The sequence below is a fragment of the Muscardinus avellanarius genome (assembly GCF_963383645.1).
Source record: "Muscardinus avellanarius genome assembly, chromosome: 9".
Taxonomy (NCBI): domain Eukaryota; kingdom Metazoa; phylum Chordata; class Mammalia; order Rodentia; family Gliridae; genus Muscardinus; species Muscardinus avellanarius.
The window spans coordinates 113327704-113343456 of NC_137795.1; the positions used below are offsets into that span (position 1 = coordinate 113327704).

A 15753-nucleotide genomic window follows, 5' to 3' on the forward strand; every position below is an offset into this window, starting at 1 on the left:
CTCCAGTGACTTAACTCTTGGCAGTCACACAGAGGAAATGCAACTCTATTGTACGAGCTGGCAACCAGCCATCTGGTTCGTCTTTAGTCCATAAGAAACAAATTTCAGATTCATTTTTCTTGAAATAAATGAGGAATGGTGTTGGCTAAAGTACAGTCTGACCAACAAGCCAGGGAGCCGGAGCACGCTCAGGCTCCTGGTGTTTTCCATCAGTGCAGGCCTGACAGCCTCTGCTGACCCTCAGACTTACTGTGTGATAGTCACTGTGTTTCTGTGTAACATAATGACACTGCTTCAGCTCAGCACTTTAATATGTAAACTCAATAAAAGCTTCTGCGGTATTCAGTATGGCAAATCACACTTTAATCACAGAGCAGTGTAGACCGTTAGTATAGCCCACGCATAGTGACGATGGAAATTCCCTGCTCAGGGTTGTTCTGACACTTTGCTAGTTCAGCCTCCGCTGCCCAGCTGAGGGGGTCGGGCCCGGGGCTGTCCACAGACACTCCAATTCCTCATACGAAATGCACGATGGTCCAGGATTTGTCAATGTGTGCACAGCTCCTCCCGTATACTTCCAGTTACCTCTAGATTACTTACACTGCCTAATACAATCAAGTCCTAAGTAAATAGTTGTCATACTGTACTGTTTGGGGAAGAATGACAAGGAAAAATGTCTACATGGTCAGTACAGAAGCTCTTAAATTTTCAATTCAGGGTTTGTTGACTGCATACCACAGAGCCCACAGCTAGGGCAGCCGGCTGTACCGGATGGAGCTTGGCTATTCACAGCAACCAAGCACAGCTGTGAACAATGCGCCCTGGTTGGTCCAGTCTTGGTTAGCAGTGGATGCCACGGGCTTAGGCGTCCACCCTACGGTCCCCGCAGGCTCCCTGGCTCTCTCTGTCCTGTGGCTCAAGTTTCCTTTGCCCCAGATGCCCACGGTGGGCGAGGTCAGAGGCGTGAGGCCGGCTCCAGGAAGTGGTGCCCATGTGAGGAAGCTGTAGGGCCAGGTCCAGGGCGGACCCTGCATGCCACGAGGAGTGTGGGAACTTGCACTTCTTTTTTTTTTTTTTTTTTTTTTTTGCAGGTCTGGTGATGGAACCCAGGGGCATTTGACCTCTGAGCTAAACCTCCTGCCCTAGTTTTTATTCTCTTTTATTTTTTTGGTGGTACTGGGGTTCCTGGAAGCCCTTCTATCTCCAGGCTACACTCCCAGACCTATTTTATACTTTTTTTATTTTTGGAAACAGGGTCTCTTAAGCCAGCACGGCTGGCTTCGAACCAACGCGTCCTCCTGTCTCCGCCTCCCAAGCGCAGGGATTACAAGTGTGCGCCACCACGCCTGGCATTAGTCTTTATTTTGAAACAGGTGTCACTAAGTTGCAGAGGGCCTCACTAAGTAGCTGAGGTTGTCTACATACAGTGATCCTCCAGTCTCAGCCTCCCAAATGCTGGGATTATAAGCGTGCGCCACCACGCCTGGCTTCACACTTCTATTTTTTTATGTCACCCTTTCCTTTGCTTTTGGGAAATGCCAGTGCATATCAGTGAAGGTGCATAATAGGTGTTACTGAGGCATATTCATACTCACCCTTTCAAAATAGTATTTGGGTATTTTTTACTTATGCTGCATATAAATATATGTACATAGATATAATAAATACATGTGTATATATACATACCTATAATGATAAACAAAAATGCATGTGAGGGTGTGCTCATTTTTCAATTGTGGGTATATGCCAGTAAAAACTTAGCACATGAGCAATAGTGTAAGCTGCACACAGAACCCCGCTTTCCCCTTCAGAAGCCCGAGGAGCAGCGGGCTCCCCCATTCAAAGGCAGAGCGCAGGCATGTGGCCAAGGCCCGGGCAGCCCTGCCGCGCCGCACCGCGCCACCTCTGGACCTGCCAGGAGGCCCAGAGACATGGATCTCCTGGTGGGGGGCGTCCCTGCCGCTGGGCGTGCGCCCACGGACTGTGAGCCAACATGCATCCTCCCGGAAACCCCTCTCCTGCTCAAGCAGGCAGAGCCAACCTCTGCCCTTCGCAGCCAAGTGCTTTGCTGACCTAAGAACCAGGGCCAGCTTAGGCAGCGGGCCTCGGGGAGTCCGTGAGGCCGGGAGCGTGGTGCCTGGCATGGGGGTTTGGAGGACACGGGTCTTCCCCTTCAGTCATAATGAAGAGCCCGCCCTGGCCTGGGTTGGAGTGAGGGAGGCGTGTCACACCTGGGCCGCCACTGCCCAAGCCTTTCCTCAAGAAACGCCTAGACCCACAGTGCTTCCTGGGGAAAAACAAAGGAGCCTCCCAAAGCACTGTAGTTAGGGCGAGCACCATGCTGGGGGCTGAGAGGAACGGGGGCTGCTACCCCAGTGAACACACGGAGAACTGCACTCCACAGGAGTGGACCGCATGCTCTGCAAATTACATCCTGCCGGTAGCAAAGTGAGTACATTTTTGTAAAATACTGTGAGGAAGGCCTAATTAGGACCCCAAAGGGAAATACATATTTTGACAAAAAATTCAAAATTCCCATACTTTTTTAAAACATTGTGAGCAAGTTTTTATAAAAAAACTGAATTATGAGGAAAAATACTTACAATATACGAAAGAGGCAAATAGTTAATGTCTATAATAAAGTTTTTATAAGATGGCATTAGGAAGTATCAAAAGGATGGGCCAAGTGTGTTTAGTGATAACTCACATGAGCAGAAATACAAGCAACTGCTCAAATAAAGCACCCCCACGTCACTAAGAGTGCAAGGACAGCAGCAAGATGTTTGCCTGCTGGGTGGCCACTGGTGCAAAAGGCCAGTGCTGGCCGCAGAGCAGACCTCCTCCTGCTGGTGGTATGGGGCAACCACACGGCTCCTTGACCCGGGACTCCACTTGCAGGGCGCATGTCAGGCAGTGTCAGAACAGCAGCCAAGATATGTGCAGGGCGGGTGTCCGTCAGAGCTGGCCTCGCTAGGGAGCGGAACCCCACCCAACACCGAGGCGCTGGTTGCCATGGGCACCCACACAGCGAGGCACGCTGGGGCCTTTGGAGTGGGATGGGTGGGAGGCGTCTGAGCCAGGGGGCACACATGCATGAGGCAACGCTGTGTGGCCGGGCCTGTCACGGGGCAGCCACACAAGCTGCAGCGGCACCCCCCACCCCCAAATCTAGGGACTACAGTAGAGGAATCGGGAAGCGCTTCAGTGATCCAGGAAGACTGTGCTCTGTAGCTCTGGACTCCACCAGAACACTAATCTACACGTGACACGTCCGGGCTCCAAGCTTCCCCAGTGACGATGGGGCGTGGAGGCCCAAAGTCATGTTCTTACTTCTTTCAGGCTCTTAACCCACCAGCTTCAATCCAAACTCCTTCGCCCACGAGGGTAATGGGCAAACCAGAGGCTGCGTGGCACCTACGGGAACTCACGCCCCTCGTGTTAAACACTTTAACTTTTAGAGGATCTACCACAACTAATTGTGACGTGACCTTAAGAAGTCGATACAGAACATTTAAGTAAACTACTAAAAGCAACAGCTGAGCTTCCCCCGTGCCTCGTGTTTCAGGGCCTGGCAGGGCGGCACGGGCCTGGCAGGGTGGCACGGGCCTGCCGTGGGGCTCCAGAACAGCCGGCCCACGGCAGACTCGAGCTTCCTCACCTGCATTCTGGCACAGATCGCCATGGTTACTACTTTCTAGCCCTGGATCGCAAGCCCAGGGAGGGGCCTGCACTAGCCAGGACCACTCCTGCCTGGCAGGGGCAGGGTCCTCCCCAGTGCGGAGGACGGCTGAGCTCCAGAACCCTGCGAGGTTGAAGCTGGCCGGCCATGCCAAGTGGAGCCCGACCTGGAGCAGCTCTCAAGGTACACGCCACTGCCAAGCCGGAATGCCGCACCGTGCCCTCACCTCGCCCTCACCTCGCCCCCATCTCCAACGGGCTACCTCAGACGACTTAATGGTTTTGAAACAGTCTGGATGTTTCAGGACCTCTGGTTCTTTAAGGACCAAGGGCATCTGTTGTTGGAAAGGGCTCTGCAGTCTGTGCACAGAGGGACGCCTGGGTGAAGGCGGGCGCTCCCTTCCCACAGGCTGCAGCTAAGCGTCCCCATCCCCAAGTGGGCACAGCAGGCCCGGCTTCCAGGCCTCCTGAGCCTGACCGGTGTGCAGGTCACGTGACTGCGCCTCCAACCTCACCGGGGCGGCGCCGAGCACCGTGCTCGAGGCGGTGCCGTGGGGCTCACACTGGCGGAGGGCGGTAACGCTGCCCGTCACCACCACTGTTACTTGAAGGTCCTTCCTCCAAGCTCCACACAGACTGGCTCTTGTGGCAGACTGTACCTCAGGCGCTGTCTGCATTGCTGAAACGAGGCAGGAGGTCCGCCTGGTGCACGGGCCAAGGCAGACAAGCTGGCTGCGGCTCCATCGGCACACAGGACCCCGAGACGTGTCTGGTGTTGGAAAGCTCTGACACCACGGAGTCACCAAACGCCAAAGGCCCAGCGAAGCCAGGGAGGGAGAGGCCCAGCCGTCCTGCCCGTGGGGCGCTGCGCAGTCACCCTCAGCTTGCCGAGCAGGCTCCCGTCCGGGTGGTGCCGAGGGCTGGCCACAGGGCAGAACTCACCCTTCGCGCCCCCAGCCCCCTACGCCAGTCCACTCCAAGGTCTCGGGCGAGATTCCAGCGAGCACTATACAGGGGCAAGGTGAGTCCCCTTCAGACCGCTGCGAGGGCTGGAGGCCGGGCTGCGCCAGGAGGCTGGACACGCGCCACTCCCCACGGACCTGCAGCCTTGACACCCGCTGCAGCCATGACTCCCCATGACACCCGCTGAGTCCACACTGTCACAACGGCCTCAACGCTGCAGAATCGGCGCCCAAAGTTGTGGAGCGTCACATGCCCGATGGCACCAAGGCCTCACAGCAGATGGAGGAGCCCCCGTCTGCGGCCACGCTCCCGCCCGAGGTGCCTGCGGCAGCCTCTGTCCGCGGCAGACCTCAGCTTCACTGCTGCCCGCACTCACAGGTTCCCTGGCCTGGGCTTCCACAGGCCCCGGAAGTAAGGGCACGCACCCAGGGCACACCCAAGAATGCCGGTGTCATCTGAGTGTCCTGCTTGTCATCAAGCTTGAATCACTGTCTAGTTGAATCAGAATTGTTAGACATCTTCTCTTGAGAAGGTCAGCCTGTGTGACCTCCTATACGACATGGATCAATCATGCTGCATTGAGATTCGGACTCTATCTGAAAGTTTTCATTGTGCCTACTGATTTTAATTACATTTATTGGCATATAACAAGTCCTTTACATACATGGTACTTTGAATACTTGCAATAATGAATTTTTATCTTAACAATATTCAAAATCCAAATAAAACCAAAAAAAAGTTTAGTTCTTCTCACCTGAGCCCAAAGTTAAATCTAACTAAAGCTCACAATCCATTAGTAGGTTAGGAAATAACTTAGTTGTTTGTTTCTAGTGTTTTTTTTTTTTTTAAATCACAAGAGGCTGAGACAGGAGGATCACAGGTTCAAGGCCAGCCTCAGCTATGCAGTGACACCCTCCACAACTTAATGAGACTGTTTCAAAGCAAAGAATAAAAAATAGGGCTGGGGGTGTAGATCGGAGGTAGAATGCCTCTGGGTTCAATTCTCAGTACTGTAAGTAAGTAAGTAAGTAAATAAATAAATAAAATAAATGGAAAACGCCGGCATGCGTCACATGTGGTAAGAGACCACTGTTTTAATTTTTTATATGTATTTGTGTGAGCAACTTGAATTACTGAGTGAAATGCATTTGTTACTGTGGACAAAAGTGTGACATTCCTGGTGGACACAAAAGCCCGTGTCACTGCCAGTGAATCAGCCAGAAGCTAACGCCCTTTGCTCCTGAGGAATTCTGGGAAGCTGCTGGCCAGAGCCTCAGCAGCAGGAGCAGCTCTGTCGCGGGGGACAGAGGCACTGTCGGGACCACAGAGAGCGAAGGAGGCACACAGATCTACACAGCTGGACCACTAAGCACACGAAAACGCATGCTTTCAACTCTTCATGATACTTTTTGGATTGCAAAGAAGTTTATCTACCAATATAACTTCACAGCAAAAAGAGTGGAGCCGGGCGTGCGGCATGCTTGCAATCCCAGCATTCTGGAGGCTGAGACCTGAGGATCGCAGTTCGCGGACAGCTTCAGCTACTTAGTGAGGCCTTTGCAACTCAGTGAGACCCTGTTCAAAATAAAGAATAAAAAGAATAGGGCAGGGGGTGTAGCTTGGAGGTAGAATGCCCCTGGGTTCCATCCCCAGTACTGCAAAAAAAAAAAAAAAAGAGAGAGAGAGAGATAGTGGAAATAGATACTTCTTCCTCTATTCAACATTTCACCAGAATTAATTACTACCCTTTATAAAACAGAATGGAGGTGGGCTATAAATATCCTTAAGTTTTAGCCATGACTATATTTAAGATTAATATATATGTGCTTTTAAAACAAATATTACTTTTGCAAAGCTTAAATTTCTAGGACATTTTAAAATTCACACTAGATAATATTTAAGATATACATACATATATACATATACATACATATATATATATACATATATATATATATATATATGTATATATATATATATATGCTTGTAAACCAAATACTAAGTTAGGTTTGCAAAACTTTAATTTCTAAGACATTTTAAAAGCCACACTAAAAGTCTATCATAGAAACAGGGCTAAGAATTTATAAACAATTTGTAAACAAAAATAATTTACCCAAACATTAATAATGTGCCCAAACATTAATGTAACATTATCAGTTTTTTTAAGTTTAAAGTCCGCAGAGCATTTATGTCCACACTTCTAATTCTTCCTGGATGCATTAAGTGCCGTGCTCACCACAGCAAGCACATAAAGGCTCAGCAGGATGGGTGCCGATGTCGCTGGTGGACCAAGTCATCGCTGCGGCTGCAGGGAGGGCCGCAGCGCCTGGCACACTGACTCGAGGTGTGGGGTGCGGAAAGCTGAGGCCGCACCCCTGCCCACTGACCAGCCCTGCGTGCAATGCACACGTCCAACGGGCATAAAGTACTCGATTTAGAGCAGGCCTAGTTTTACATGGACTGTACATAAAACTACGTAAATATTAAATCTAAGAAATATCCTGAAAAGTCAGTAAAAATCGATATAAATGCTGTAATATAAAATAATTCTAACTGTAACATCATTTAAGTGCTGCAGAACCAATCAGTGATGAAGATCAACAAATTCCGGAAGCAGAGCACCTTGAAGTTGTCACTGGTGCGTCCTACCCACCTCGGAACAGTCTTTCCACAACTAGCCCTGGAGCAGCGGGAGCACCGTCTGCCAGTCTATCCCTTCCCCTCCCCGCAGCACACCACTGCGGTAAGAGGCAGGGCCCCAGGCATGGCTGTCCTCGCCAGGGGAGGCGCTTAGCACCCACGCCGACGTTCTCTGGTAGAGCAGCCTCCCACACATGTGCAGGAGCAGGGGCACCCAGGGCAGGCCGCTGGCTCCAGAGGGAGAGTCCAGCACCTGCAGCCAGGGAGAAAGCCTCGCGGGGCTGTGGCCACGCCACAGGATACGGACCTAGCAATCACAGGTACTTGAGACCCGACAGGAAGCGCAAGTGTCTTAAAATTTTCAATTCATTTTAGGAAATTCACAAGTTGAGATAGACATGGAAAAGTTTAATATTTTACTAAAAAAAAATCCAGGCGTCTTACAAATACCCAGGAACTCTTTCTTTGGATGTGCCCTGAAACTGGTGTAAGTTAAAAATTATTTTAGTACTCCTGAGTTTCTGTCTTCCTCTTGACTGTTCAATGTACGAATTCCAAGTTTCAGTAAAATCAAACCTTGCAAAGAATGCTGAAGTAGGAACCAACAGCAGAAGAGAAAGCAAGTGACACATTAATTTGCTAGGTAGGCAGCCTCACGCTGAGGAGCCGGCAGTGCTGGACTGCGGTGTGTACTGACTACTGCCTGGGTCCACAGCATGAGTGTTTTTATTTTAAAACTAAGCTGCATTTTAAAAAGATGAGAAGCTCAGAAGGAAACGCAGAAGTATAAATAAAGGAGAAGTGTACTCAACAGGGCTTAGAAATATATAGGCTGAATTTTCATATTAATTTGGCTCTAGACAGAAATAGACTATTTTTATAAATTTCTCCAAAAAAAAAAACCCTTTAAACAATTTGAGAAAATGTTTTACTTTGTCTGAACACAGACGTTCTACTGCCACACGCATAGTGCATGTGAACATACGTGTTATACAGATCAAATGGCTGTGTGCCGATGGGCCTTGTGTTTTGCATACAGGGCGTCCAGTGCTCGCCCCTTGTGGACGACCACCGACACAGAGCAGAGATTGGAGGTTTTCACTGGTGGACTTAAGAGTCAAGAAACTACCCAACAATCACCTGCAACTCAGTAACTGAATGACTATCAAATCACCACAAACCTATTCTTAGCGCTGCAGATGCTAACCTCATGAGAGCTAAGGTGAACTGGTAAGTCGGAGGCTCAGAATTACATATACAAAAGTAACCAAGCCTCAAGAATGTGAAGAAAGACGGGTTTCTACCACTCAGTATTTACATTTTTCATAAGCATCACAGAAGCACAGGGAACTAAGTGGTCTTTGAAAAATGCTTTAAAAAAGTGAGTATACACATAGCCTGTAAGGCAAGATCTAAGTTACAAGTGTGCGCAGCGCTGGTAACTGCTACGAGAGGTATCCCGAGTCTCACACTCGGACTGCTCCGTCACCAGGCTCTGCGGTGCTTCCTATCAGCTCACTGCACTGCACAACAGAAGATGCTCCTGTGGCTTCCCGCCAATGCTTGGGTTCCAAAAAAATTTAGTATTTTCCCTTGGCTCAAAATCTAATAAATGTTCTATAAAGTAAACCAGAAGCTATGCTTTTTTTAGTAAATAAAAAATATAATCTGCAATTATTATAGTCCCAATGCACAAGGTGCAATAATGGCCTCTGTAAAGCAGTTTCTACAGAAATCTGAGCAGCAAGCCTATAATCCAGCGACTCAGAGGCTGGAGCAGTAGAAACACAAGTTCGAAGCCAGCCTGGGCAACCACAAGTAAAACCAACGAATGCAGGGTGTGAACTGATTTCCGCAGGTGTTCGCTGGCACCAAGGAGCCTCTGGTGGCTTCTGCCCAGGTGGGTGTGGGCCGCGCTCTGGGGCGTCTGAGTTGCCTCCCGGCCCCTGTCACCGCAGGTGGGACTCTTCACCAGAGACCGGCAGGCAGCCCCAGTGTCTGCAGAGGAGTGTGCTTTTCCAGATGTCTCCAGGACGGCACTGAAGCCCACACTGGGGGGTCTATCGAAAAGCAGAACCCAAAGCAGGACGAGCAAGAGCCACGTTCCTAGGAGACTGAAACAGGACAGCGGCGGCCCAGGCCTGAGCACACGCCAGGCCGGCGGGAGGCGTGCTCAAGTGACGGGGTGTCTGAGTCTGCTCGCAGCTCGGGGCCGCCAGGAGTCTCACAGTGCTTTCTGATGCCCATTTGCAGAAGTTTTGGCTGTTTCTGAATCCCTTGAAGTATTTGATAAGTGCAGCTTATGAAGCCCTGCAAAAATAAAGTTTACAGAATGGTGAGAAGTGAGGCATGACTGAGTGGTCAGGCGAGGGGCGGGTGGCGGGAGGTTCACAAAGCGGAAGAAAGAGCTGGGGCGCGAAGTTGTGATGCGCCTTCCAGCACTGAGAAGTCTCCTCCCCCGGCAGCCTGGGGAGGGCCGCTCAAAGGGCTGGGCGGGAGGCTGCCCCATTACCGTCCCCATGGCCGATACGTAGCAGGCCGTCTATGAAATGGACACGGTTATCAGTGGGGGAGAGAAAGAGACTTAATGGGGGGAGAAAGGGAGAAAAGAAGAACGGAGATAGCTGAATTTTAGAATCAAATTATGAGTGCCCATGAAATCATACTTAAGGTCTTGGATCACCCAGCTATTGCATACACCTAAAGAAGCTTTCCTCTAGGCATCCAGTTGCCCGACAGTGCACCCAAAGGACAGCAGGAAACATTTGGAAGGAAAAGTAAACCTATTAGTTTCACGTAACTCTTGATTATGCCACTCCTCTTTTGGTCGAAGAGCCCACAGCACGTAAGACGGCGGTCTTCACCGCGGGTGAGGGGTGTCTACTACTTGGCAGAGGATTCCTTGGGGAAGCAGCATGGAGGACATTAACTCACACTCCTAGCACACTGCAGCCCAGAGCAGCCAGTCAGTCAGGAAACGGCAAGTGGGAGCCTCTGCTTGTGCTGACAACAAAGCCAACCCCCGACTCAGAGTACTGTTTGATTCTCACTCGGTCCTGCACAATCCTAGGCATTAAAAGTCGTGAATACTTCGCACTTCAACTGAAATAAGATGTAGCCATTCTCACTGAGCTCACTACTAATCAGCCATCCCCTCCCAGGGACGATTCAAAGTACAACACACACGGACCGGTCGTCTGAAAGCCTTCTGCTCCAGAGGTCGTCCTGCCAAGCCTCGTGGGTGGAAAGGCTGTGTGGGAAGCTCCACTGTCAGACGGTCGAGGCTGTCTGAGAACTGGGCCACAGAGTCACCTGTAGTTGCCTTCTGAAACAGCTCAAGCCAGGGGCTACAGAGAACATGCACTGTATGGCCTCAGCTCAGGCATGTGAGCTAATGTCTGAGTTCTCCATCATTTTATTTTCCTTTTTTTTTTTTTTTGCATCATGGACTGAACCCAGAGGCATTCTACCTCTGAGCTCTACCCCCAGCCCTATCTTTCTTTGAGCAGTCTTACTAGGTTGATGAGCGTCTCACTATTTGCTAAGGCTGTCCTCGAACCTGTGATCCTCCTATCTCTCCTTCTGTGTGCCACAACACAAAACTTTTAAATTTCTATACAAATCACTGCCTTTTCCTGATTTTGTCATTTAAAAAAAATCACATACCCTATATCCAAGATAGCCGATTATGTCCCGTGCACTGGTCATCCTGAGTCTAAAACTCAGCAAGTGCGTGAACAGGCGCATGGAGAGCACACCTCTATCTTGCAGTGAGTTTCTGCGGCCATGGCGAAGCATGCCTCCCATGGGCAGACAGTGAACCCGTCAGTGCCAAGACTGCTAGCATTCTCACCCCCAAACGTTGACTGGAGAGAAGCACGGACTACCCTGATACTTGTAAAATCCGAGCCTCTACGAAAGCTTTAACTAAGATGTAGTAAAAGGCAGCGTCATCAAAAAGCCAGCTTCAAAAAAACCACCGTTAGCCGGGCGCGGTGCGCACGCTCGTCATCCCCGTGCTTGGGAGGCGGAGACAGGAGGATCGCGCTGCTTCGGAGCCACCCTGTTTCCAAATAAAAATATAAAAGGTCTGGGAGTGTAGCCCGGAGGTAGAAGGGCTTCCAGGAGCCCCAGTACCACCAAAAACAAACAAACAAACAAACAAACAAAAAACACCGTCACCAAAACCCAGCCTCCCTCGTTTGATGATGGTTGCCCTCTAATAAGAAGAAAGAAGCTGAGGCTCGCTGAGCGCCTAGGATGTGCTCAGCAGTACACTGAGCACCCAGAGAACCACGTCAGCTAATGCCCACGATCCCCAGGGGAGGTATCAACGCTGTCCCACAAACCCGTGCGCTGAGGTTCCAGGCGGTCCTGCAGGAGTCGCAACCGGCAACTGTAGATCTGGAATTCGACTTGAGGTTGTACATGTGTAGAGACCGAATAAAGACTTAAATGAATCCAATGTCAAGATTATTCATTGGGAAGGAGGGAAGGAGAGAGACAGACACACAGAGACAGAATGCCCCAACTCTCAGGATTACCTAAGGCCTTGAAAAGCTCTTCCCGGACTGCAGAGGTGAATTTTCTGACCAGACACAGTGTTGTCATGATGGCAAAGAGCAAATTGTAGGACAGAACAATATAGAAATTCCCCAGCCAATTAAACCTTCCAAAGTCTCCAAGTAGATCAAATCTAGTGATTCCTGTTCAAATAAATAAAAGAGCTCTTAATAAAATCAGGTAAGATATATTTGTTACAAAATAAAGTTCAAATCAGGTCACATTCCAAGCAATTTCTCAATTCAGTTATGTGAGATGCTCTCATGAATGGTTCTGGTTTAAAATGTATAAGCCAGGCAGGGTGGCGCACACTTGTAATCCCAGGATTCGGGAGGCTGAGACCGGAGGATCGCAGTTCACGGACAGCCTCAGCTACATTCACAAGAAGGGTGTTGTGCTGCTTGTCCGAGGAGGTTGACTGTGTGCGCAGGTGAAACGCAACGGCTAAGACTGGTCAGAGGACTCCAGGGTCCGGAGGAGGAAGCCATGAGTGCGGAAGCAGGTCCTCACGCTGCCCCGCCCCAACCCTGGCTGAAGGCAGCTCCTGCAAGCGAGTGGGGACCAGATTCACCTCCCTAAACATGGGCTCTTCTGTGGCCCTGTATCCTACTTCACAGCACACATTACCTGCTCTTTTTTTCCCATTAGTTCCTTAAGAACAGTGACTGTTGTTTCCTACGGTCCTGGGGACTAAACTCAGGGGTATTCTACCTCCAAGCCACTCCTTCACCCCTATTTAATTTTTGTTTTGAAACACGGTCCCACTAAGGTGCTGATAGTCTGGCTACTTGCTGAGGCTGGTCTTGAACCTGTGATCCTCCTGTCTCAGCCTTCCAAATACTAGGATTACAGGATGTGCCACCAGACCTGTTTTGTTCCACTCTTAGCATTGTGATGCCCAGAGCAATACCTCACACATTCCTTATACTGTATAAGTGAATGATAAATAGGATATTTTTTCTATAAAAACAATGAGTTTAATACTACAGGACTGTGGAGTAAAAGGGCAAAGCTGTATACACAGTGGAATTACGTCCTTATACTGTATAAGTGAATGATAAATAGGATATTTTTTCTATAAAAACAATGAGTTTAATACTACAGGACTGTGGAGTAAAAGGGCAAAGCTGTATACACAGTGGAATTACGCCATGTGCACATTTAAGTTACTTAAATCTACTTCCACACCACTTTTAAAGTCTTTTTTACTTAAAAATGTTTAATAATCATACAATTCGGTCAGCATGTGCCCTAGGTCCAATACCTGAGCAAATATGTGAGTGGCAGAATTTTTCCAACCACTGACGAGTAAATAAACCCAGACATTCAAGTGGTCAGCGAGAGACAGCAGGGTTCTAGTCAACTCCAAGGAAGACACTGAAGAGCCAGAGGAGTCACACAGGACGCCCGCAGAGACTCAAAGAGTAACGGGGCTCCAGTGCAGGGCACGAGTGCAGTCAAGCACCTCAAACAGCACGGTGAGGCAAGGGTGTATGGGCGATTTCAGAAGTATTTTTGACTCAAACTCACATCATCAACTGACTTTTGAACTTGCCTCCCAGCTCTGCCCCAGGGCACTTCCGTCAACCAACACAGAGCACCCCACGGAGTGACTTTCAGACGAGAGGACACCCTCCTGTGCACACAGTGCAGTGAGAACAGGGATTCAGACGTTGTCCTCCAGTCACTCTTGCCTGGGACCAATGCATATGAATTTGAAAGACAAAATCAAATACTTTTCAAAGAGATGATTAATAAAAACATAGACTAAAACCTTGAAAAAAGGACTAAAGGCTATGGGCAAAGCTCAGCAGTAGGGTGCTTGCTTAGCATACACAAGGCCCTGGTTCCTTCCCTTGCATCACAAAAATAAACAAACTAACAAACAAATAGGAAGAAAGAGAAATTTTGAAAAGAGGTTAAAACCCAGACGCCAGGAGCATGCGTGGAGCCTGTCAAATACCACTGCAGGATGACACCAACAACAATCTTGGACACAGTTTCAACTGTAAGCCTAATAAGACTCGACTTTGGACTTCGGGGAAGATGGTGACCAAGAAAAGCTGCGTTTACGAGTCCTGCTAACACTCGATCTCTATTGCCACAAAATCAGCACTTTTCATAGCCAGAAAACACTATCAGCAGAGAAATAAAAAATGTAAACACAAGGAACAGAGAAAAAGAAGACTCGAAGAACAAACAGAGACCAGAAAAGAAACCAGCCCGCATCGCGGAGCCGCACCAGCACCATCATGCCTCACAACACCAGGCTCCAGCGAAGAAAGGTAAACTAGGAGCCGAAGTGAGCAGCTGCGGATCATTCGGGTGTAATTCAGCAGTTCTTTCAGCGCAAAGAACTCCCAGTGGCTAAGCTCATCACGCCTTCCAGGGACTCAAACAGAGCTCAAAACCAGAAAAGAAATAACACCAGCCTCACAGTTGAGGGCGTAACAGCAGCACCATTTTGCCAGCAGCAGCGGCCAGTTCACCACGCCTGTGACAGCTCCAGATCAGTGCGCACAATAACTGTAAGTGAAATTGCGGCCCCTACAGGAGAAATCCCAGCACTGCACCCCCAGGGACTTGCAAAGCTTTGATAATCTCCCTGGGTCTAAGATTTTGCAGTCCAACCCAGTGAAGGAGTAGTGGCGGCAAAGATACCACACCCTAGACGCAGCTCCCTGTGAGAAAACACCCAGCCTGGCACCCCAATGGTCTCGTGCAGCCTCGATTAACTCCCTGGGTCTGAGACTTTACGATACAACCTAGTAAAGGAGAAGTGGTGGCCGAGATTACAACAAACTCGAGATCCAGAGCACCCTAAGTGAAGTTGTAGTGACCCAGGGAAGAACTCAGAGAAGGCACAAACTTCTGAAATCATGGGAAAGAGGAACAACAATCGAGTAATGAATGCCCACAACCCCACAACATCAGAACCTGATAACACAGAAATTCAGAGGTCTCCAGAAGATCAAATCAGGAATATAATTGTTGAAATAATACAGGACCTTCGAAAAGAATTTAGAGAGAGTTTAAAAGAAAGAAAGGATACAATCATTGAAGTAAAGGCATCAATTCAAAGTATAAACAATACATTAGACCACATGGAGAATAGAATCTCGCTCCAAAAGACGACCACTCCAAAAATGAACGCATAATTTATAACTTAGAAAAAAAATCAGATAGCAGGAATCTGACATTGAAGAAATATGGGCCCATTTTAAGAGAGCTAACCTAAGAATAATTGGAATAGAGGAAGGAAAAGAAGGTGAAACCAAAGGGATCAATAATCTCTTCAAAGAAATAATAGCAGAAAAACTTCCAAACACACAGCAAGAGGTCGATACACAGGTCCAGGAAACTTATAGAACTCCCTTTAGATAGGATCAGAGAAAAGGTTCCCCATGCCACATAACTGTCAAAATGACCAATGTGGAAGCCAAGCAGAGAATCTTAAAGGCAACAACAACAAAAGGACAAGCGACATTCAGAGACAAACCAATTTGAATCACTCCAGACTTCCCAAACCACGTCATGAGAGCCAGAAGGGCTTGGAGTAACATATTCCAAACTCTGAAAGAAAACAACTTCCAGCCAAAAATTTCCTACCCAGAAAAACTATCTATTAAATTAGATGGGGAAATAAGAAGCTTCCATTACAAACAGAAACTGAAGGAAGTTATGTCTTCAAAACCAGCGCTAGAGAAAATACTCAAAGAGATTAACTACAAAGAAGAAATAGGTAATACACACCAGAACCAGACAAACAAGATTTTCCATCCAACAGACAACTAAGCAAAGAAGAGTAAACAGTATTTCAAACAGAAATAAAATCTTAACATGTTAGGAATTAAAAGTTATCTCTCAATAATCACACTGAATGTAAATGGCCTCAATTCCCCAATAAAA

General features: G+C 48.5%; 1 protein-coding gene across 3 annotated transcripts in view; it reads right to left on the bottom strand.

Annotated features, from left to right (window-relative positions):
• Nucleotides 1-9505: 9505 nt before the first annotated feature.
• Nucleotides 9506-15753, bottom strand: part of LMBR1 (limb development membrane protein 1) — a gene marked incomplete at both ends in the record, with an annotated part of 138912 nt that continues 132664 nt past the window's right edge. For 2 of the 3 annotated variants that reach the window (XM_080701133.1, XM_080701132.1), the window contains one exon: nucleotides 9506-9591. In XM_080701133.1, the coding sequence (XP_080557259.1) occupies nucleotides 9506-9591 (86 nt within the window). Of the gene's footprint in view, nucleotides 9592-11825; nucleotides 11988-15753 lie in introns of all 3 variants that reach the window. The other variant, XM_080701131.1, reaches the window with a different exon arrangement.